General features: G+C 36.6%; 1 protein-coding gene across 1 annotated transcript; it reads right to left on the reverse strand.

The window, feature by feature from the left end:
- Positions 1–21,878: 21,878 nt before the first annotated feature.
- Positions 21,879–24,411, reverse strand: LOC131645076 (transcription factor bHLH143-like). Its single transcript, XM_058915732.1, has 3 exons — positions 24,308–24,411; positions 23,532–23,855; positions 21,879–23,391 (listed from the first exon to the last, which is right to left on the reverse strand). The coding sequence occupies exon 3, from the start codon at positions 23,205–23,207 to the stop codon at positions 22,173–22,175; it is 1,035 nt and encodes a 344-aa protein (XP_058771715.1). The 5' UTR covers positions 23,208–23,391; positions 23,532–23,855; positions 24,308–24,411; the 3' UTR covers positions 21,879–22,172.
- Between the last annotated feature and the right edge of the window lie 1,505 nt (positions 24,412–25,916).

The raw sequence follows: 25,916 nt of genomic DNA on the forward strand, positions 1-25,916 counted from the left end.
CTTAGTAGAAAGTTGCAGAAGCCTGAAGATTTACAACTGATAATTCCTTTTGTAGCAAAGGAGTTTCAAATGGGATAGCAACAACATTAACCATATCAAGAAGTTTTGCAATGGATCTGTTGATACTTCTCTTAAAGACTCTCTTGTTCTTGAAGTTGTCTCTGACGATTCTTTTATGGAACTCTATAAAAGGAGCTGCAGATTTCGAGAAACATGCAACATTGCGCCTTGACAAGAAAAGAGAAGTTACTATGTAAAAACAAAGAGCGCAAACTAACTTAGAACTTCTTACAAATTGTACATTCTTAGAAGTTCTTAAGTCTTAGAGTTTTCTGTGTTGTATTATATTTACACCTCTGATTGTATATCAACTGTAATTATTACTCTATCACTATCATTTATCTGCTAGATAAATTGTAGGAAGTCTCTTGCTTGTTTTCTTGAGCATTTGAAAGTCTCTTGCTTGTGTACTTGAGCATCAAATTTGCTTTCTTGTGAGCTTGAGCATTGAAGCAGAAGAGGAACCTACTCATGAAGAAGGTTCTGAAGAAGAATCAGAAGATGAAGAAATGACATTCATTATCAAGAGATTTTAGAATCTGGCCAATAAGAAGAATAAGATATTCTCAAGCAGAGGCAATGGCTTTAAAGGAACAAGGTCCAGAATCAATAAATATGATTAGAAAGGATGCTTCAACTGCAAGAAGCCTGGTCACTTTATTTTTGAATGTCTAGAGATGTAGAAGTACCGACCAAAGAAAGGAAGCTTTCAGAAGAACAACTTCAGAAACAAAGTCAAGAAAAATCTCATGGAAACATGGGATGAACTTGACAAAGAGGGAGAATCTGAAAAAGATGAAGAAGAAGCCAATCTGGCTCTAATGGCTTCAACATCTTCAGACACAGAATCTGACTCAGGTTTTGACTCAGACTCTAAATAAGAAGATGAGGTATTTTCTCAACTATCTCGTTCAGATTTAATTTCCTTTATTCATGACTTTATGAGTCGTTGTTAAGATAAAGAAATACATATAAAAAGTTTTAAAAAGGAGTATGATCTCACACAATTTGAATTAGAATCTTCCAAAAAGAAGATGGACAAATTAGCAAGAAATCGTATTGCCTTAATAAATGATATGTTTGACAAACCTCTGACTAAGTATGAAATGGCTCTTCAGGAGTTTTTCATTTATGGATTAAACAAGACTAAAGTTGCTTCTATGATCTATGGTATAACTATAAGCAAAGGAGATAGTCTTGGTTGCTCTGAACAATTTGTTGATCCAGAATTTGAAGTCTGGATAAAATCTACAAAACCCCTCTCTCCCGGTTTCGCTCAAAAAGAACTTCCTTCTTGCTTTGTATCTGCTGATGACAAAGTAGAGGTTCTAAATTAATCAGAATTAAGGATTTTAGAATCAAATTTTTTTGAGAAATCTGAACCACATACCTGAAAGTGTAAGGTTCTTGAAAAACCAAAACTCATATTTCTAAAGTCCAAGATTCTGAAGAACTCAGAATCAAAGGCTAAGAACTATTCAAGACCTAAAAGTTTTAATTCAAAAGTATTGAATAATCCCAAGCCTCACTACCCAAAGGCTAAGGTACAAGGTTAGAAGAGATCTTTCAGAACTAACCCCAAAGGACCTATCAGATTATGGGTACCTAAATCTGAAATTGTTTTTGTTGCAAATATGCTTAAAGTGAGGAGCAAAGCAGCAGTCTCGGTACCTGGACAATGACTGCTTATGACATATGATAGGAGAAAAGCATATATCCCAAACCCTCACTCTAAAAGAGGGAGGGAATTTGCGATTTGGAGGAAACTATAAAGGCAAGATCATTGGTATTGGTACTATTGGTAACTCCTTTATTTCTATCAATAATGTTTGGCTTGAAGATGGACTTAAACGTAATTGATCGGTCACCATTTTCATGTAATTTGCATCATGCATTCGGTCCATATCTATCAATTTGGTAACACTTTGGTGTGAGTTTCGTAGAAAAATGTTAAGTTTTTGTTTTTTGTTTGTTTGATCTTTTCATTGTTGGTTTTATTTATTTAGTTAAATTCTAGATGTTTTTTATGCCTTTTGGTTAGTTGTGTACAAGTTGCAGGTTTGAACAAAGCATCTTGAGTGTCAAAGCATCAAGGAAGAAGGAAGAGCAAGAGAAAGATGAAAAATCACAAGTCTGGGGGCAAACACGGCCGGCCGTGCTTCAGCACACGGCTCGTGTTAGAGCACAGAACCAATCCCATAGAAATTCCAGGGGGCCAACACGGCCTCCCGTGTGCCTGAGCACGGCCCGTGTTGGTGGCCAGCATCTGCCAATGGAAACAACCAGGGGACCAACACGGCCACCCATGTGCCTGCGCACGGCCCGTGTTGGTATGCACATTGATGATCATTATTTGGGTCTTGGGACATTCCAACTTATTCCAGGGGCACTTTTGACTTTGTACTACTAAAGGCTTGTATGGAGACTATTTAGGTTTATGTTTTAAGTTATTTTGAACACTTTTTGATCGTACGAATGAATTCCAGAGGAGAGCAAGAGAGCATTACCAAGGTTGTGGAAGACGAAGAGATTCAACGGTGGACACCATTGAAGATCAGAGTTCTTCTAATCTTTTGTAAATGTCTAAACTTTCTGATTGTGTTTTCTTGAATATTATGAGAGGCTAAACCTCCCAATGCCAGGGGGTGTCCCTGATTTTTATTGTAATGACTATGATCTACGCATTTCTTTAATCAAGAATTCATGTTTTGAAACTTAATTGTTTAATGAGTATTATGCTTGCTTTGTCGGACAAACAAGGTTTGATCTATGGTTAACGATCTGTAGGACTACGATTGTTAAGGTTTTTAAACAATTAGATTTTAGGGTTATCACCTAGGACTAGGGATACCGTAAGGTTATTTGAATATTCTTGATCATTGAAATCTTTGGTTCACAAACCTTTGTTTCTAAGGACTTAGGCAATAGGATTGCAAACCAAAAGGTTTTCACTAAGGACTTAGGAAAACATCCTTAAGAACAAATAGTGCACTTCATGAACTTGTTGAAGAGATCTGTTGTTACAAAGTCATTATAAGGAAAATCACACACCTACCCTGGCATTATTCTACCTTTATACTCAAAAACTCATCTCTATTTTCAGTTGATTTATTTTAACCCTAATATTTTAATATAAAAACAATACCCCCGTGATATTTTGTTTAATTGACTCCTTATAATAATTTGTATTTCCCACGCAATCCTCGTGATCGATACTTGGGGTAAAACCCATTATTACTACATCGGTGAAAATAGTACACTTGCTATTTTTCCGATCAAGTTTTTGGCGCCGTTGCCGGGGATTGCCAAAATATAAATTGTTAACTAGTCAATTAAAATTTTATTGCTCTGCAATTAAAATTTTATTTTTGCTGAATTTATATTTGTTTAGTTTTATTTTTATTTTATTTAATTCAAACTAATCAACTCTAATCTTGTATGCGAGGTAAGGCCTCAGCTGAACTTCTTTTTGACGCAGAACCAGAAAGGCTATTGCGAGCAAGACTCCGAGAAGCTAAACGGAAAAGACTGGCTTCAAAAGGAGAATCTCCTATAGTTTCAGAATCAGAAGACGAAGAAAGAATATCTATTTCATCCGAATAGTCAGAATCTGAGCCTGAAACTATGACAGCTGATCCACCTCCTCCAGAGAGGCTTTTAGGAGATTATGGAAGGGCTAATGCCCCGCTTGGAAGAATGACCATCGTAAATCAACCGGTCAATGTGGCACACTTCCAACTCCATCCCTCAACTATCCGACAGTTGGAGAGCAAGCCGTTTGCGGGAAGAATCAATGAAGATGCAAATAAGCACCTACAAAGATTCCTCACCACAACAACATCATTGAAGATTGAAGGCCATTCTGAAGAAGCCAAGAGACTCGTGATGTTCCCATTCACTTTATCCGAAGACGCGGAAGAGTGGTTTTACTCACTTCCAGCTGGAAGCATAACAACATGGCAACAAATGGAAACGGCTTTCCTTAATGAATATTTCCCTGCATCAGTCTTTATTCGAAAAAGGTATGATATTGTGAATTTCAAGCAGAAAGAAGGGGAATCGCTGGGAGACGCATACAAAAGGTTCAAGAGGTGTTTGGTTGCTTGTCCTACTCATAACATGGACCCAACCGAGCAAATGCAGACTTTTGTTAATGGTCTCCGACTTAAGACAAAACAGCTTATCGACACTACTGCCGGTGGCTAAACTAACTTTTCAACAGCCACTGGTATCAAGAGAATCATAGAAGCGATTTCCGCCAATGAGCACATTGAGTTATATGACCGCGCTATGAGCCAACCAGAAGGGAAAATTGATTTGAAGCTTGCTGATCAGGTAGTTAAAATGGAAGAACAAATCGTGGCTGAGGTAGAGAGAAGATTGAAGAAGATGAACATTGGTGAACAGAAAATAGCTCAAGTTGAGCCAACTACCTCCGTTGTTTGTGAAATATGTAGTGGGCCATATTTTGCTATGCATTGTGTGGCAACACAAGAACAGGTGGAACAGATTCATATGTTAAGGCAGAACAATCCATATGCCAATACATATAATCCAGGATGGAAAAATCATCCTAACTTTGCATGGAAGGATCAATAAGGAAACTTTCAAAAGCAAGGATCAACCCAGTTCCAAGTTCCGGCTCAAACGCAATAATACAGACCTCCACAACAACAACCTCCATATCAGCAACAGTTCCAACACCACCCACAACAGTTCCAAACTCAAGGTCAACAACAGGTACCAAAGAAAGCAGATTGGGAAATTGCTTTTGAAAAGATGGCCGCTCACAATTCTCAATTCCAAGAGGAAACAAGGAGCACTCTTCGGAACACAGGAGCTTCAATCAAAAATCTGGAGATTCAAATGAGTCAGATTGCACAACAAATGACCAACACTCAACCACAGGGCGCCTTACCTAGTGCCACGGTTACTAATCCCAGAGACAACAATCATGTGAACACTGTGATAACAAGGAGCAATAAATCGAAGGAATCACATGAGAAATTTTTTGATGAAGAGGATATGTTGATTGAAGTAGATGTGGAGATTAAAGAAAATGAGGTGGTAAGAAAAGAGGTCATAGGCGAAGAAGGAGTAGTCAAAGAAAAAGTTGCTACACCTAAACCAGCTGTTAAACTTCCTTTCCCCACAAGGAATAAGAAGAAAGAACAACATGAGAAAAACTTCGAAAAGTTTTTAGAGATGTTCAAGAAACTTGAGCTAAATATCCCATTCTTAGAGGCACTGGAGCAAATGCCTACCTATGCGAAGTTCATGAAGGATATCATTTCGAAGAAGCGAACAATCGACGGTGACCCGATTATTCTAACTGAAACTTGTAGTGCTATTTTGCAGGGAATGAAGATCCCATTTAAAAAGAGAGATCGAGGTTCGGTAACGATTCCATGCACAATTGGTGATAGGTCTTTCAAGAAAGCCTTGATCGATTTGGGGGCAAGTGTGAGTCTTATGCCTTTATCAATTTACAAAAGATTGGGGATAGGTAAAGTACAAGATACTCGTATGACACTTCAGTTTGCGGATCAATCCGTTAAAAGACCCTATGGAGTGGTAGAAGATGTGTTGGTGAAAATCGACAAGTTCGTGTTTCCGGTAGATTTTGTTATTCTAGAGATGCCCGAAGATGAAGAGATACCAATCATTTTGGGAAGACCTTTTCTGGAAACCGGGAGATGCTTGATCGACATAGAAGAGGGTACGATGACGTTGAAAGTTTATGATGAAAAATTGAAGATTGATGTGCGAAATACTATGAAGTACAAGGATGATGTTGCCACGAGTCAACACATTGAGGTAATTGAACAAATTTGTGATGAAGAAAAGTCTTTGACAACACAGAAGCTACCTTTGGAAAGAGTTCTTAGTTTATCAATCTTCGGAGAGGAAGAAATAATTGATGAAAAGGACAGCGAAGTTTTAGCCATGATGGAAACATCATTTGTCAAAAATTCTCGCCACAACCGATGGGAAGATTTAAGGCAACCATTAGTGGAAGGAAGTAAAGACGAACAAAAGAAGGGGGCTGAACTAAAGCAATTACCAGAGAACCTCAAATATGTCTTTTTAGACACTGAAAGTAAGTGCCCGGCTATCATAAGTTCTCACCTTGAATTTCTTCAAGAGGATAAGCTTGTCAAAGTCCTCAAAAAGCATAAAAGTGCTCTTGGGTGGTCAATTGAAGACTTGAAAGGAATAAGTCCAACGCTTTGCATGCACAAAATCTTAATGGAAGATGATCACAAACCGGTTGTCCAACCTCAACGACGACTAAATCAGGCAATGAAGGAAGTGGTTAGAAAGGAGGTGGTAAAACTTTTGGACGCAGGGATGATCTATCCAATATCTGACAGTTCATGGGTGAGTCCAGTGCATGTGGTGCCTAAGAAAGGCGGAACTACTATAATCAAGAATGAGAAGAATGAGTTGATTCCCACAAGAGCAGTTACAGGGTGGAGAGTCTGTATAGATTACCGGAGATTGAATCTAGCAACTAGAAAAGATCACTTCCCGTTACCTTTCATTGACCAAATGTTGGAAAGGTTAGCGGGTCATGACTATTATTGCTTCCTTGATGGCTATTCGGGGTATAATCAGATAGCTCTTGCACCAGAAGACCAAGAGAAGACCGCATTTACATGCCCTTTTGGTATTTTCGCCTACAGAAGAATGCCATTCAGGTTATGTAATGCCCCAGCCACATTTCAGAGATGCATGCAATCCATCTTTGCAGATATGCTTGAGAAGCATATGGAAGTATTCATGGATGACTTCTCGGTTTTTGGTAAGTCTTTTGATAACTGTTTGACTAACCTTGCTCTTGTTCTTGAAAGATGCCAACAGACCAACTTAATCCTCAACTGGGAAAAGTGCCATTTCATGGTACGTGAAGGTATAGTGTTGGGTCACAAAATTTCTCACAAAGGAATAGAAGTTGACCAAGCGAAGATAGAGGTAATAGCAAAACTACCTCCTCCGATGAACGAAAAAGGTATTCGAAGTTTCTTAGGCCATGCGGGTTTTTACCGTAGGTTCATAAGAGATTTCTCAAAAATTGCAAAACCATTAACTACACTGTTGGTTAAAGACAAAGCCTTCGTGTTTGATAAAGAGTGTGCCATAGCATTTGATACTATAAAGCAAAAATTAGTATCGGCACCAATTGTTGTAGCCCCAGATTGGTCTCTACCTTTTGAGATCATGTGTGATGCCAGTGACATTGCAGTTGGGGCGGTTCTAGGACAACGTAGAGAAAAGCTATTACATGTTATTTACTACGCAAGTCATGTGCTAAACCCTGCACAGATGAACTATGCGACTACTGAGAAGGAGTTGCTAGCGGTTGTTTATGCCTTTGACAAGTTCAGGCAATATCTGTTGGGTTCTAGAGTCATTGTTTATACTGACCATGCTGCTTTGAAGTATCTTTTTGCCAAACAGGATTCTAAACCAAGGTTGCTAAGATGGATCTTGCTTCTTCAGGAGTTCGATGTGGAGATCCGTGACAAGAAAGGGTCTGAAAACACTGTAGCCGACCACTTGTCTCGCATGTCACCTATTGAAGAAACTGAAGATACGCGCCCAATAAAGGACGAGTTCGTTGATGAACATATCCTCGCTGTTGTTGGTGTGCCTTGGTTCGCAGACTATGCGAACTATTTGGTAGGTGGAATAATACCTGATGATTTTGACTATAACCGTAGAAAAAAAATTTTACATGATTGCAGGTTCTACTTGTGGGATGATCCATTTTTATACAAGAAGGGTCTCGATGGATTAATAAGAAGATGTGTACCCGAGGAGGAACAACGAGACGTGCTTAAAGCATGCCACGACTCCGAATATGGAGGACATTTCAGCGGTGATAGAACAGCGGCAAAAGTCTTACAATCTGGTTTATATTGGCCCACGTTATTCAAAGACGCCCAAAGTATTGTGAAAGAATGCGACAGGTGTTAGAGAACGGGGAATATTTCAAAAAGGAATCAGATGCCTCTGAAGGGTATACTGGAGGTGGAATTGTTTGATGTGTGGGGGATTGATTTCATGGGACCTTTCCCACCATCATTTGGGAAGAAATACATCCTTGTAGCTGTGGATTACGTTTCTAAGTGGGTAGAAGCAGTAGCTTTACCTACAAATGACGCTAAGGTGGTAGTGAACTTCCTAAAGAACAATATTTTCTCAAGATTTGGGGTTCCCAGAGCACTCATAAGCGATGAAGGCACCCATTTCTTGAACAAGTTGATGGAGAATTTGCTGAAGAAGTACAATGTTAAACACAAGATTGCAACTGCTTATCATCCTCAGACCAGTGGTCAAGTAGAGGTTTCGAATAGACAAATCAAGCAGATTCTTGAAAAGACTGTCAGTGCTTCGAGAAAGGATTGGTCTCTTAAGCTTGAAGATGCACTATGGGCATACAGAACAGCATTCAAGACGCCAATAGGTATGTCCCCGTATCAGTTGGTTTATGGTAAAGCGTGCCATCTACCACTCGAGCTTGAGCACAAGGCGTTTTGGGCCACCAAATTCCTTAATTATAATATTGTGAAAGCTGGAGAGTCCCGAATTCTTCAACTCCATGAATTAGAAGAATTTCGGAATCAATCTTATGAGAATGCCAAAATTTATAAAGAAACAACAAAGAAATGGCATGATCAAAAGATTCAGAAGAAAGAATTTTGGGAAGGGCAACTGGTGCTGTTGTTCAACTCGAGATTGAAATTATTTCCTGGGAAGTTAAAGTCAAGATGGTCGGGACCTTTTGTAGTGCACAAAGTATTCCCTACAGGAGCTATTGAGCTCAGGAACAATAACAATGGTGACACCTTCAAAGTGAATGGCCAAAGGTTGAAACCATACAATCCTGGACAAGGAGCTATCACTCTCGAACTCGTTCGTCTCGCATGATGAGATGAGCGACCGTCGAGCCATGCGACTTAAACGCAGCGCTTCGTGGGAGGCAACCCACGGGTTTACTAATGCTTTTCATTTTGTTTTGTTAGTTTATGTATGTTTTATGCAGGAGTGGGGAGTGGAGATCACTAAAAAGAAAAATGCGCGAAGAAAGGAACGAAGAAATTAAGCGGAGAAGTGCAACAGCACACTCAAACACGACCGCCCGTGCTCTAGCACACGGCCCGTGCGTGCTTTGCCAGGCAACCCCATACAAAAAATAGGGGAGCAGCACGGCCGCCCGTGCTCCAGCACACGGCCCGTGCTAGTCAAAATGTCCCCTTCATACAAAAACCAGAGGTGACACACGGCCACCCGTGCGTGGGCGCACGGCCCGTGTGTGGGCGCACGGCCCGTGTGTCTGTGCGCAGATTTGAAAAAAATTAGAATTTGAGGAGGGATTCTGATTTTTTTGTGGGCCCCACGCATTTTAAAACCCCCTTTTATTGTAAACAACTCAGCAACTTCATCTTCCTCCTCACAAAAACCCTACTCTCCTCCAAACCTCCATACCTCCATCAATATTCAACCTCACTTTTCTCCATCATCAAAACTCCAAATCCAATTCTTCTTTCACAAAAGTTGGGCCGTTTTTCGCCCTCTACACAGTGACGGTAAAATTTTCTTGTTTCTCCAACTTTCAATTTTCACTAATTTTTCAGGTTCCCATTATGCCCCCGAAGAAAGCTGACAGGGGAAAGGCCGTTGTTGTCGAATCCTCAAGGCCCAAACAAAGAGTTCGCCGAACACCGAATGCTCACAACATCATTTTTGAAAAGGATGAGCATGTCCAAAGGTACAAGACTCTCTTGACTAGGAAGCTTGTTCCCACTAGGTATGTGTGTGATACCACTATGAATACACTAGGAATCCTAGATGATGTGACACAAATGTTTAATAATTTAGGGATCCTTGAATTCATGCACAATGATGCACCCACATACGAGCGCATTACTTTAGAATTCCTAAGTTCTGTGGAATTTAATTTGGAAAAAAACTGGACTGGACACTCTTTTGAATATTTTGGTACTCTAACCTTTCGGCTTTATAATGAGGATCACTCTATGTCTGTAATTCAACTCGGGCAATGTCTCCGGTTACCTTTGGTGGGCCACGGGGCAGTGCCAAATGAGTTTTCTGCTTCTGCTTTTTGGCCATCTATTACAGGTTTACCACAATATGAAGCACGAACCGCAAAGGCCTCTTGGATCCAGAACCCATGCTTTCGTTATGCACAAAAGGGGTTAGCTTTTACTTTGTTCGGGCGAGGTGACAGCACCGGTGTCGCAACAAAAAGAGAGCTCTATCTTATGTATGTTATGGTTAATGAGGAACCAGTGAATGTGGCTGCGTTTGCGGCAGATCATTTAGGTACTATGGGGCGTGCCGGTTTAGGTGGTATCTCTGTGGGAGGAATGATTACTCAAATTGCTGAATGGTGTGGATATCGGCCAGTGATGGATGGTGAGACCCCGTTATAAGCATTGCATAAAATTGATCTAAATGCTCTTTGCACACAAGGGATGCTCGAACCATCTCGAAATGGCCACATGTTGGTAAGCCGGTCTCGCAAATTGTTGCGATTACCGAATTCTGAAAAAACTACTGTTGATAATAATGTGAATTGGTTATATACTAACGTTGACCCCGAGGAAGCAAGGGATGATGTTGTGTATGCAGATGAGGCAATGGATGAGGATGCACCAAGGAGGGAGAGGGCTGCTCCCCGTACTAGGACCTCACGTCATCAAGGTGAGGGATCCTCTTCTGCTGGCTGGACACATTTTGATGTCGAGCAATTCCGTGCCGAACAAACTCGCCAAGGTGTAGAGATTGAGAGAATTGTAACAGAGCAACTCCGTCAAGGGGTTGCCATTGATGATATCCAACGAATGATGCAGCATATGATGTTGCATTTTCCACCTCAGCACCCGCCTCCGCAGTAGTCTGTAAGTCCTTTCCGTACTGAGGCTGAAACATTGGGGACAATGTTCAGTTTAGGCGGGGAAGGGGTCCTTTTCGTTCCTTTTCGTTTATTTCTGTTTTAATTATTCAGTTTGTGTTTCCTTTGTTTTGTTTTTTATGGCTTTGTGTGGTATGTCTTTGTTTGTTATTTGTCTTTGTTTGTTACAAGATTGATTGACAACCACCGAATAATTGATGCAACTATAGTAAGTGGATGAGAGATACAACCTAAACTTGTTTCTTCAAGGCACCCTGGAAGTTGATGTCATCGGAGAAAAGTACCTGTTGGACGCATCGTGCCGATACTAGATTGAAAAGAGTGGATGGCATTTGCAACAAAAAGAAATTGTATGACACTAGGAGTAGTCTGAAACCTGCAAGCTAATTTATCCAACATGGTGAGGTATATCAGAACCAAATACTGCAAATTCATCATGAGGGCATCCAGGTATGACGTTATCACTCTGGTTTTGCGTTTATTCTACTAACATACTATGATATGAAGACACACACTGAGGCATTTGTTTGTTTACCCATAAGCCTTCACAACCACCGTTGATAATTCTTATCCATTGTAAACCCCTTTTGAGCCGTATCCCTTTGTTTGTTTTACCACATAAATGAACCTAAAGCCACATTATCCTTACCCTTGCTCGATATTCATGTTGTGTTGTTTTTCAAAAGTGTGCAAAAATAATAAGTTTGGGGTTGATCATGTATGAGGGGCAAGTGCAAATGAAAAAAAAAAAGGGAGACATTTAGATGTCTTTTAAAAAAAAAGCAAAAGCACTTGCCTAAACAAATAGACTCGAGAATAAGAAAAGCATCCAAGTCAAAATGAATGTGTTGATGAGTCTAAAGATATAGATCCCTTGAAAAGTCATGCATAGCAATAAAAAAAAGGAGAGAAAAAAACACACGATAAGGAATGTCGAGCCACAAACCATTAGTACACCTCTTTCTTTGTCTATCCCACCGTACCTAAGCCCCGTTACATCCGAAAAAGACCTCAAATAGTGTGTGAATTCTGTCTGTGCAGTGAAAGTAGAATCTATTCGAAGCTAAGAGCTGATATTGCATATCTTGGTTTATGAGTGAAACACTTTAACCACGAGAGACTTGGTGAGATTGTGAGAAAGCTTGCAGGTGAAGGGATACTCTGATGAGAAAATGCGATAGAGGATTGGTGTAATGTGCTGGAAGCTTGATCAAGAAGGTAGAAGCACTATGCGAATAACATCGGTGACATTGAGGAAGTAAGAATCCAGGGTGACCTCTATAAATGTCTCTCGCATCACTTGAGGACAAGCAATGAGATAAGTTTGGGGTTGTGATCGGTCACCATTTTCATGTAATTTGCATCATGCATTCGGTCCATATCTATCAATTTGGTAACACTTTGGTGTGAGTTTCGTAGAAAAATGTTAAGTTTTTGTTTTTTGTTTGTTTGATCTTTTCATTGTTGGTTTTATTTATTTAGTTAAATTCTAGATGTTTTTTATGCCTTTTGGTTAGTTGTGTACAAGTTGCAGGTTTGAACAAAGCATCTTGAGTGTCAAAGCATCAAGGAAGAAGGAAGAGCAAGAGAAAGATGAAAAATCACAAGTCTGGGGGCAAACACGGCCGGCCGTGCTTCAGCAAACGACCCGTGTTAGAGCACAAAACCAATCCCATAGAAATTCCAGGGGGCCAACACGGCCTCCCGTGTGCCTGAGCACGGCCCGTGTTGGTGGCCAGCATCTGCCAATGGAAACAACCAGGGGACCAACACGGCCGCCCGTGTGCCTGCGCACGGCCTGTGTTGGTATGCGCATTGATGATCATTATTTGGGTCTTGGGACATTCCAACTTATTCCAGGGGCACTTTTGACTTTGTACTACTAAAGGCTTGTATGGAGACTATTTAGGTTTATGTTTTAAGTTATTTTGAACACTTTTTGATCGTACGAAAGAATTCCAGAGGAGAGCAAGAGAGCATTACCAAGGTTGTGGAAGACGAAGAGATTCAACGGTGGACACCATTGAAGATCAGAGTTCTCCTAATCTTTTGTAAATGTCTAAACTTTCTGATTGTGTTTTCTTGAATATTATGAGAGGCTAAACCCCCCAATGCCAGGGGGGTGTCCCTGATTTTTATTGTAATGACTATGATCTACGCATTTCTTTAATCAAGAATTCATGTTTTAAAACTTAATTGTTTAATGAGTATTATGCTTGCTTTGTCGGACAAACAAGGTTTGATCTATGGTTAACGATCTGTAGGACTACGATTGTTAAGGTTTTTAAACAATTAGATTTTAGGGTTATCACCTAGGACTAGGGATACCGTAAGGTTATTTGAATATTCTTGATCATTGATATCTTTGGTTCACAAACCTTTGTTTCTAAGGACTTAGGCAATAGGATTGCAAACCAAAAGGTTTTCACTAAGGACTTAGGAAAACATCCTTAAGAACAAATAGTGCACTTCATGAACTTGTTGAAGAGATCTGTTGTTACAAAGTCATTATAAGGAAAATCACACACCTACCCTGGCATTATTCTACCTTTATACTCAAAAACTCATCTCTATTTTCAGTTGATTTATTTTAACCCTAATATTTTAATATAAAAACAATACCCCCATGATATTTTGTTTAATTGACTCCTTATAATAATTTGTATTTCCCACGCAATCCTCGTGATCGATACTTGGGGTAAAACCCATTATTACTACATCGGTGAAAATAGTACACTTTCTATTTTTCCGATCAATAACCTACTTAGCATTAGTCAATTTCGTGACAGTAGTTATGAAGTGATGTTTAATAAGAACATATGTACAGTCATTAATACTTCTGACAAGTCCATAGTGTTCAAAGGTAAGAGGAACGACAATGTTATAAAATAATTTTTTAGAATTGGATGATCATAATATGCTTTGAATTTTATCAATGAGTGATGAAAAGTGACTCTAGCTCAGAAGGTCAGGTCATGCTAACTGAAGATTAATCTCTAAGCTTAACAAGTTAAAACTTTTAATGGTTTTCCGGACCTTAATTATCACTCAGATGCTCTTTGTGGAGCATGTCAAGTAGGAAAAATATCTAAAACCTATTTTAAACCAAAGAACGTTGTCTCTACCTCTATACCCTTAGAGCTAATTCATATTGATTTGTTTGGTTATGTTAATACTGCAACAATCAATGGGAAGAAATATGAACTGGTCATAGTTGATGATTACAGCAGATGGACTTGGGTTAAATTCCTTAGATTCAAAGATGAATCATATGATGTGTTCGTTATCTTTTGCATACAAGTACAAAATGGAAAAGAATAAAAAAAATCTTGAATATCAGAAGTGATCATGAGAAAGAATTTGAAATTTAACCATTTGAAACTTTTTGTGAAAAACTTGGAATTCTCCATGAGTTTTTTTCTCCTAAAACTCCACAGCAAAATGGAGTTGTATAGAGAAAGAACATATCTTTACAAGAAATGGCTAGAACCATGATCTATGAAAATAATTTTCCAAAGTACTTGTGGGCAGAAGCTGCCTCACAACATGTTATGTTCAGAATATAATCTATATTAGACCTATTCTGAACAAAAAAATCCTATGAGCTTTTCAAGGGAAGAAAGCCAAGCATTTCTTATCTTCGTCAATTTATATGTACATGTTACATTCTAAACAACAAAGTCTATCATAAGAAATTTGATGCCAAATCTCAGAAGGGTGTCTTCTTATGATACTCTGAACGCTCAAAGACATATAAAGTGTATAACTGTGATACTAGAATGGTTGAAGAGTCAATACATGTCAAATTTGATGGCAACGAGTCTAACACTAAAATGTCAGAGCTTGTTAAGAATGTTTTAGAATTGAAGGTATCTGAAGACACCTCTGGCACTGGTTTTTTTCATAGTTTCTCAACCTATAATGGTTAACTATTTAGAAACTGATTAACCCTCGGAAGTTGTGTGCTTAGAAGCTGTTCAACTATCAAAAGATGGTTGTCTAGAAGATGATTCAACTTCTGAAGCTCATCTAGATGAAGAAGCTACTGAATAAGCACATGATTTTTCACAAGATACAACAAAGTCCAAGAGCTCCTTCGAGTATAAGCTTTCACATCCATAAAAGTTAATCATTCGAAATAAGGATAGTCCTAGGAATAAAAGATATACATTCACAGGAGAACACTCTATGCTAGGACTTATTTCCATGATTTAACCCACTTCTATTGATGAATCACTATTAGATAATTGATAAATTATGGCGATGCAAAAAGAGCTGAACCGGTTTCAAAGGAATGGTGTTTAGGATCTAGTACCCCAAACCTCACCATAAGAACATTATTGGAAGTAAATGGATCTTCATAAACAAGCTCAATTAACAAGGAGAAGTGGTAAGGAATGAAGCTATATTGGTATCTCAAGGCTACATTCAACAAGAAGGTGTATATTTCTTTGAAACCTTTGCACATGTTACAAGGTTAGAGGCAATCAAACTACTTCTTTCTTATGCTACTAATCATAATGTTATCTTATATCAAATGGATGTTAATATCACAGTTTTAAATGGTGTGATTTCTGAAGAAGTGTATGTCAAGCAACCTTTTGGATTTAAGGATTATATGCATCTAGAATATGTTTTTAAACTTAATAAATCTCTCTATGGACTCAAACAAACTCCTAGAGCTTAGTATGAAAGACTGAGCAGTTTTATGTTAGAAAATGGTTTTAAAAAGGGTCAAGTAGACACTACACTATTCAGAAATACACTAAAAAATGAAATCTTGATTGTTAAGGTATATGTAGATGATATTTGTTGTACCCCAAAATTTGCCCTCATATATTTGAAAATGTCATTTTATTTCGAATAAGTGGCATAGCACGGTTGGTAAGGATTTGAGGTTAAAAGGTTGAAAGATCAAAAGGAACAAGAAGATTTTTTTTTAGAAGCAAAACAGATCCACGGCGCCATCCTCTCCTAATTCTCCTTCCTCGACACGGTGATAAATTTTCCATCCTATCAGTCGAATTCTGAAACTAATGTTTCGATTTGCTCCGAATTTTTTCCAGAAGTTCAGAAATAAATTGCACAACAATACTCCTTTAGAATAGAATTCTAAAGGATTTCGACCCTCAAAATCGCAAATTCCTCTTTTTTCTATTTTATTTGATTTAATTTCTATTTTCATATTTTCAAAAAAATCTCAAAAAATATGTAGGTTTCCTACGGATTGACCTCAAGGGGTACCCCAATTTTTGGCCAAAAACTTTTTTGGTTTTTGGCCAAATCAAGATTATTCATATTTGGCCAAAAACCCTTTGGTATTTGGCTAAATCAAGGTTACTCGTAATTTTGGCCATAATTTAATTTTCTAAACCCCAATTCTTTTCTTATATTATTATTATTATTACTATTCTTATTCTTATTATTATCCTTTTTTTGCAGGTACTTCCTTCGTCCAAAGGGGAGCATGTGTAAATCTTATTTCTCATTTCTTACACTTATTTGTTCACTCCATTGCCTTTTCTAATCACTTGCCACTTCCCCTTAATAACCTTGGTAATTTCTCAATTTTCTCCCTATTAGCCATAAACCCTATTTTAGGTAAACCTTAAAATCAACAAAAATATAGTAATTAGGTTTTATTAATTTAACTTTGATTTAATTTTAGGTTTACAATTAACTTAATAATTAGGTTTCATTAATTTAACTTTGATTTAATTTTAGGTTTATAATTAACTTAGTAATTAGGTTTCATTAATTTAACTTTGATTTAATTTTAGGTTTATAATTAACTTAGTAATTAGGTTTTATTAATTTACCTTTGATTCAATTTTAGGTTTATAATTAACTTAGTAATTAGGTTTTATTAATTTAACTTTGATTTAATTTTAGGTTTATAATTAATTTAGTAACAACCTTTAGACTTAGGTTTTTTATTTCACCTATTTCCAAACATCAATTTTTTTTCAATTCTCGATCTTCTCTCTCATCTCAAACTCCAATGATTGTCGCATATGTGTTTACTTTCTGTTTTTATTTAAATTCTAGAAGGTGTATATGTCGCAAGGGTTTTTTATGTAATAGTAATTAGGGCCTTTACTTGTTCGCTTTTACTTTTCCGCACTCCCCGATTTTATTGTAATCCCCTCCCCGAAGCCTTGTAATAGGGTAGGACTTTATTTTTCTGCTTTTACTTTCCGCATTATAAATTGCTATAAACTGTTTAGATGTATGTTAATAGGATTCTATGGCAAGACTAAAATCAAAATAGAATAACCCTAATTTTTCAGGATTAAATAAATCAATCACTTTGTTTCACATACTCACCTTTAGGGTAATCCTCTCTTATGTTGCCTTTCGACGAATAATAGTCAAGTCCCTCGAGTGTAGGGATACCTTAGCACATGTTTCCTTCGATTCAAAAATCATCATAAAGATCATAGTCCCTCGATGACCCTCGATGTTGCCTTCGATTAAATGATGATAGTCCCTTCAAATGCTAAGGTATCCTTACTTGTTGCCTTTATGACTATTCACATCCAATGCATAGGACTTCCTACCCTCTTTATGGTATGGATATCCCCTATGACTATTCGATGACTTTTCGATGACCCTTACATCCAATGAAAGGACTTCCCACTAACTAATGTTGTGGATAGTCTCTTTCCCTCAACGAAAGACTTTAAGAACAAGAAAGACTTTAAACTTAGGGTAGGTAGTTCTCAATTGCTTGCTCAATTCAAAACATTTCAAATTACTTCATACACCTCTTTTCAAAACAATTCCAAAGGCCACACTTTATTTACAAAGTTAAAGTCCTTTTTCAAAATGTTTTTCTAAACACACACTACACTCTTTCAAACAAATCAAACAATTCAAAAGTGAGCTAAGTAATTAAGAGCCCATGGACAACCATGGATACAAAGGGTGCTTACACCTTCCCTTTGTATAACCTACCCCCCGAACTCAATCTCTTTCAAAGGTTTTCTTGTTCTTTTTGTCTTTCCTAATTGGATAAAATAAAAGTCGGTGGCGACTCTTGCTATCCGCACATTTAAAAAATTCAGTTCTTCCACCGTATTACAATATTATTTTGGTTCTACTAATGTTACTCTTTGCAAGGAATTTTCCAAGACTATGTAGGCTGAATTTGAAATGAACATGATGGGAGAGCTGAAGTTCTTCCTTGGAATTCAAATCAACTAATGCAAGGATGCAATATATGTCCATCAGACCAAATATACAAAGAACTTTTGAAGAAGTTTAAGCTGGATGACTGCAAAATCATGACAACTTTTATGCATCAAACCTACAATCTGAGAAAATAGGAAAGCAACACCAAGGTCTTTCAGAAGTTGTATGGAGGTATGGTTGGTTCCTTACTTTACCTAACAACTTCTAGACTTGATATCTTATTCAGTGTTTGCTTGTGTGCAAGGTTTCAGTAAAATCCTAGAGAAATTCACTTAACTTTTGTTAAGAGGATCTTTAGGTATCTGAAGGGAACAACTAATCTAGGATTATTTTACAAGAAATCCATAGACTATAAGCTAGTTGAATTATGTGATGCTGACTATGCTGGGGATGGAATTGAAAGAAAATACACTATGGGAGGTTGTCAATTCATAGATTAAAATCTTATATCAAGGGCTTGTAAAAGACAAATGACTATTGCTTTGCCCACAACAGAAGCATAATACATCTCAGCTGATAGTAGTTGCACACAACTACTGTGGATGAAAAATTAGCTAGAGGATTACCACATTTGTGGGAGGAGTATACCGATATTTTGTGATAATATTGTTGATATTTGTTTGACAAAGAATCTTGTTCAACATTCAAGAACCAAATAAATTAAAATCAAGCATCATTTTATTAGATATTATGTTCACAAGGGTGTAATAGATATACATTCCATTGATACTGATCATAAATGGGATGATATATTTACCAAGCCTCTATCTTTGAAAGATTTGATTTTATCAAAAATAATCTAAACATGCTTTTTTTAAAAGATTAGAGCTTGCTTCTGAATGAAGAAAATCAGAGTCTGGTGATGATCAAAAGTTAATGTCATCAAAAGCTTTGAATCTGCTTTTGATGTACAACAGCCTCTGAAGCATCTCAGCCTCTGACACTTAGAATATGATTCTTTGTCTCTGATACATTGAACCCAAAATTTATTATTTTGCTTTGATATAATAAAGCCATATCTTGAAAACTCTATATCATCTTTTCATTACTAAATTGGTTGATTGTAAACATGTATATCAATATCACTGGTTAATTCAAAGCGCTAAGGGAAAGAGAATCTCAATCAAGAAGATATAAAGAAAAGGATTTTTTTTATTGATCATGAATATGTTAGAAGCTCATAATCTTTCTTAAAAAAGAGGGCTAAATAGATGCATTACACAAAGGGGTTAAAACTTCGGTCTTTTTCCTCATTCTCGGTAATTGAGTTGAGGTAGTTGAACACTTCATTCCTCATATGGTGGACCTTCCTTCTTCTTGACTTATGAGGAGCTTACAAACCTCAAACCCTGAAGTCAGAATGTTAATTAAATGAACAACCATTGTTCTTAAATACTTGTGGTTGTGATCATCAAAAATGGGAAGATTGTTGGAACAAATTTGATTTATATTATATCCCTTAGGTTTTGATGATAACAAAGTATTTAAAGAATAATAGGGAAGACTAATGTGTGTTCAAGTATGCATGTACAAAAACTAATATGCTGATTGGAAGTCAGTTCTAAAAGTACAGTGAACATTTAAAGAGAAAACAAAGAATTATAAGATAGATTCTGAAGATCAGACTCTGAAGAATTATTTTCTGATCAAATCATCTTCTAATGATCAGAATCCGAAGACTCCAGACTCTGATCAAGTCAGCTTCTGAAGACCAAGTCATCCTCTAAAGTGTTAGATTCTGAAGGATCAGAAGCTAAGACTCAAACTCTGAAGGACCAAAACCTGAACCTAGTCAAAACTCAAGAACCGAGAAATTCCTTACAGGTGGCTATCAGGCTGAGGTTAATTTGTCATGTTCTGATCACGTGAAGACTTGACCGAAAGTTGCATAAGCGTGAAGATTTACAACTGATAATTCCTTTTGCAGCAAATGAGTTTCAAATGGGATTGCAACGACATTAACCATGTCAGGAAGCTTTGCAATGAATTTGTTGATGTTTCTCTCAAAAACTCTCTTGTATTTGAAGTTCTCTCCAACGAATTTTTCATGGAACTCTATAAAAGAAGCTGAATATTTGGAGAAACAAATAATGCTACGCCTTGACAAGAAAAGGGAAGTTACTATGTTTGAACAAAGAGCACAAGTTAACTTAGAACTTCTTACAAATTGTGCATTCTTAAAAGTTCTCAGGTCTTAAAGTTTTTTCTGTTATATTCTGTTTACACCTCTGATTATATATTAAGTGTAATTATGACTCTATCACTATCATTTATATACTAGATAGATTGTAGGAAGTCTCTTGCTTGTGTGCTTGAGCATTTGGAAGTCTCTTACTTATTTACTTAAGCATCGAAGTCTCTTGCTTGTGTGCCTGGGCACTGAAGTCTCTTACTTGTGTGTTTGGGCATTTGAATTCTCTTACTTATGTACTTGAACAACTTGTAATTAAATTTGGTTATAATTGTGTGTGTGTTGTCTTTCTCTCTTATTTATTTCTGATCTATACTATCCGCTGCTATCACTATCACTCTGACTCAGATTCTATCTTTGCGACGAGAGTATGATAAAAAATTTAAAGAGAAAAGAAAGTAAAAGTCAACACAATTCAACTCCTTCTTATTCTTATTGTTATGTTAATCAATTTAATTAATATTATGATACAATTGCTAGGGACAATTTGAACGCACAACGGTCTTTTTCAATTTTGTCTTAAAAATCAATTTTACTTAAAATTAAGTTTTGAAGTTTTCTAGTTTAAATGTTTACACATGAAATGAAACAATTCATTTGAAATTTTCTAGTTTAGATTTTTACACATGAAATGAAACCATTCTCGTCACCGTGTGAATTTTGTTATTATACTTTTTGAAAAGAAAAAAAAATTAATTACTTAGTATGTTTAAATTGATGGATTTAAATTGATGGAATAAGATGAAATGAAATGAAATAAGGTTATGTTTTGTAGTTTAAATTGATTAAAAAATAGATGGAATAGAACAATATCGAATAGAATGCATTCCATGACATTCCATCACTTTCCATCATTTTTGTACTCTCTGATTTGGACGGAATGACAAAATTGCTCTATTCCATCATGAAGTGCCCAAACAATAAAATGACATATTTATTTCATCCCTTTCTGCTTCATTCCATCCCTCTCTGCTCCATTCCGCTCCGTTTTTTTTTTATCCAAACATGGCCTAAATAATCACGGTAAGAAAAAACAAAAGTAAATTTTGTATATGAGATTCTTAAATAATTAATGACATGATTTTAAAACCAATATTTTTCATAATTAAATCTTGTAACATACGTGCTCATAGAACACCAAGATACAGTGCAACCATTATAGACCACTGTCCCAAACATGACTCATTCTCACTAAACCGACACATAAACACATAATTACATCATGACAATGAAACCTTAAATGGAATACTCAACACACACCTCTCAATGACAACGTAGAAAATGGAATTGTTGCCATTCATTCCACCCACCACAAACAAAAGGGTCCCATCAATTCATGATGAAATCAAACACCACGCTCCCCAACATCAGAAACTTTCTTCTCCCACTTTAGACTCTACTCACTCCAATATCTCATATGATACTATCACAAAAGCATAACATAAAATAATCCATAATCAAAAGTACAAGGGTGGAAAGTGGGTCCCAAAGTTACCAAACACGCATGCATATAATCACACACAAATTCAACATTTCTTAAGGGAATTGTCATCATTTACAGCACAACCATCCACTAATCATGCTCCTGTCAATTCTAGCTCTTACCCTTTATCTCCAAAAGCTTAAAGATACAAACTTTTGGTCAACAAATTGAAACCCAAATCACATTTTTCTTCAGTGGCAAATTGCAGTACAGAATAACAGTAGAAAGCATGCCATGTTAAGAATTACCATGCAACTAAGAACACAACAAAGAGTACCTTTTCGATCATTCATACTTATTGTTTAGTGATATTTTACCCCAAGCATACCAGTTTGAGACATTAGAGACTTTAAGTAATCGATAGTTTCGTCGATGACTAACAGCGGATGCTTTCCTTTTGCACCGGGAGTTAAGTTCTCGAGAATTTTCAACGATTCGCGGATTTTAGCCTTTCTCAATTGAATATCACCATCTGCGGAATTGTTATCCTCTTCGGTTTTCATGGTATAATACATTTGGCTGCGAGAGTACTTTGACTCGGCATCGCTGACACATTCAGATGGTTCGTTTAGTCTTACTGAACTAGCACTGTCCAGAGGCGGAGTTAATCTTGCATACCCACCGTCGATTAGCTTATGCCGTTTGCTTGGCCAATCAGAGCTAGCGACATCCTCCTTTATGCCCTCGAATGGTTTTTGTATGAAATAAGTCATTTCATTACTCAATGGAGAATGGTCTGTACTTGTTACCTCGTCGTCTTCATCATCATCCTCATCATCATCATCGGAATAAAGCAATGCATTGATTTCTTCTGTGTTTTCACGCATTTCACTTTCTTCGTTAACTACATGATCCTGATCAGACTCATCAGGCAAAATGTATTTTGGTAAATGCTTTTGACCAAAACTAGTTTCCCGTCTGTCCGGATTAACTTCGTAAGCTTGAGCGAATTGTGTAGCAGTATCAATTGGACTCTGAATAAGTGGGAAGACGGGACTATAAAACAACCTTGTCTTATTACCAGACCGGTCAAATATAATAAATTTCTTCTGCAAAGATGCAGGATTTGTACTTTGCATAGCTCCGTAATGATTTCTTTCTTTCAAACACGGTTCTGTTTTAAGATCCTGAACGAATCCTCGCACTTCATTGGTCTGATCAGTCTGCAGGCTTGGAGTAGCAAGAGCTGTGAACCCTGGAAATGCCCCGAGAGCAGGATTCAGATACCCTGAATGACTACAAAAACTAGGATCCGGCAATGTGCTGGCGCCATTCAAATAAAGAGATGGCCAAGCCACGTGCTCTGGGAAAGGCCAAGACTCATGACCCTTAACCATCGAACCCGAAAAAAGTCCCAAAGAACAATAGAAGCACTCGCTTTGGTTCTTTGATACGGGATCTTCTCAATAACTTGCTGCTTCTCTTCGGAACAAATGACAGAAAAAGAAAACTACAAATTCCAGCTTTAAGATAAAAGAACAATTACGTGACCGGTTTAAGCAATTGACGAAAGTAATCAGCCTGCAAAAAGTTCGAACATAATATTCAAAATCGATAAGCTCATTCATTCAATCATCAGAAAATCAATAACATGCTTTAGAAAACATATACATGAATAAAACTTTCATCAAAAACTACAAATTATCAGCGCATTTTCTGACCTGACAATCGTGTAACGGTTGAAAGCACGCTAAGACTTTAACAATAATCGCTGGTTCACCTTCAATGCCATTCCAATGTTTTAATGCCCGAAACGTTGTTTTACCAGCTGCTTGGCCTACCATAACTTCCTTTGATCCTCACCACACTCTACTCAATCAATCTAAATGCAATGCACACACACCAAAAGAATGATAATCTAGAGAATAACTTTACAGTATAAGTTCAAGCTTACAACTTGGCGAAACATATCAACTAAAAGACCCAACCAACGCATGCTGATTCTTTGAGATGTCAATAATCACTTATAGCTTCAACCAATTCTCCTGAAAAAGGGTTACATCATATGAAAAAACCTCATTTCTGCAAATAATAATAATGATAAAAGTTGCAATAGAAACTGAAATTCCTCAAAATTAAAGCAAAGCATGGTCGCGATTGCATCGCAATTGTTGAAATTGCGTAAAATTGAAGTCAAATAGGACTGATGCAGCTGCAATTAAGGTTGCATAAACATCAAAAATATTATCTTTTCGCGCAATCGCAGACCGATTTTGAAACCCTAGATGACAATAAATTCCTACTTTTTTTTACATTAAAATGACACAAAAAAGATGAAATTAATCTAGAATTCTGAAATTCAATTGGCAATTGAATGAAGTGTGTGAAAATTAACAGTAATAAAAGTTCAAAATTTGGAAAGATGAAAATAAGAATAATAGGTTTGAATTTCACAGAAAAGCCCGAAATGAATTGAATGAGTTTAGGAAAGACTTACAGATGGATTGAGCAGAAGAATGGAATGAAAGGAAAGTGAAGAAGTTGAAGTGAGCGTGCAAGTAACAAGAATTTGGAAGAATGTGGAAAAGGGAAGTACCGGCACTTGCGCATGCTCACATTAAATACATAACCAAATCTCCTTATTACCCTTTAACTTCCACTTTTTTTTTTTAACTAAAAATTAAAAACATTCATTTAAAAATTAAATATGTTTTTTATCCTTATAAATATTGAAATCGATGGATGTATTGTTCATAGCAAATTTAAATTGTGTCAAGTATGTCCGCTTTTATTGCTAGACACCAATATATGTTCTGTCATTTCTCGGCCTTTGTTGCTCCATAGACAATGGTCGCTAAAATTAACTCCTTTATCATTTAGTCTAGCGCGAATTGGTAGACAATTGCGGGTAAGTTCTTGAGTAAAATTCTCAATCTTCGGGTACTTGAAATTGTAAATAATCTATCAATTTCCTTTCACATTCAAATGATCATGGTTTGTGAGTTATTTGAAGCATAATATGTAAGTAGAACAAACATTATACACATTATGTCTGTCTGACTTCTAGACTCGTTCATTGTGAATAACATATTGAAAGAGAAGTGTATTGAGCATATTATACAATATTTGATTTCTTAAATGTTGTTAAAGCATATTCCGATCTCAACCCTCCTGCCATAAGTGCAACTAGTCTTTAATACTTAAATTTAAGTTTGAAATTGTATGATCGGACTATTGAGCCATATGATTTTATTGGTTATCCATTTGTCATAGAACACCTAAATATTGTCTCAACGTCTAATTTTTTATCGTTTACCTTGCTTGGCTATTGAAATTATCTCATGAATACTTTTCCAAATGAATCTAGAGTTTTCTTTGTCTTTGCTTCTAACAAATCACACATTGAATAATTTTAAGCTTTGTGAAGTTCTAAGATTGAAGAATTTTGTCTCGTTATCAACCTTGCGCACTTTTTTTAGAACAAATTTATATTATACATGTATAATTCGTAAAATTCATACATTCATCCTTTTTCTAAATAGATTGCTCATCACATTAAAGTTGTCAAACTCTTTCGTTGCAAACTCTACCATTACCCTTTCAAAAGGAATTTATCATTTTTTTCAATTTTTCCCCTAACAAGGATATGTCTTAATAGATATTTTAGTCATTCTTATTTCAATTATTACAAAAAAAAATGATTTTGATCATAAATGGGGGGAGAAATAAACTAGGTCAAACTAGACAAGTGAGACCTGGACAAAATTATAAACTTGTAGTCCAGTATAGACTTGATTTTAAGTTTGAGTTTGACCTTGTCAAAAGTATTGTGTGAAATGTTACTTTATTTTAAAACGTTTTTTATTTGAATTCATTTAAATAAGTATGTATGACCTATTCGCGAAATACTTAGCTAGAGTCCTCGAAACATCTAAAATAATGATAATATTGCATTTAAAAATTAGAATAATCAGTCACTCATCATGGTAATCAGGTTAAAATATTGAAGATCTCAAGAATTAGGTTCGATGAATAATAATAAATTGTGAATTGATATGATATGAACATGTTATTATAAATCAAAGAAGCATGATTCCTCTCCAGTC

Source organism: Vicia villosa, linkage group LG1 (assembly GCF_029867415.1).
Source record: "Vicia villosa cultivar HV-30 ecotype Madison, WI linkage group LG1, Vvil1.0, whole genome shotgun sequence".
NCBI classification, from domain to species: Eukaryota; Viridiplantae; Streptophyta; class Magnoliopsida; order Fabales; family Fabaceae; genus Vicia; species Vicia villosa.

Coding starts and splice junctions, on each gene's coding strand:
- LOC131645076 (XM_058915732.1), bottom strand. CDS start 23,207: ATGGTTAAGGGTCATGAGTCTTGGCCTTTCCCAGAGCACGTGGCTTGG.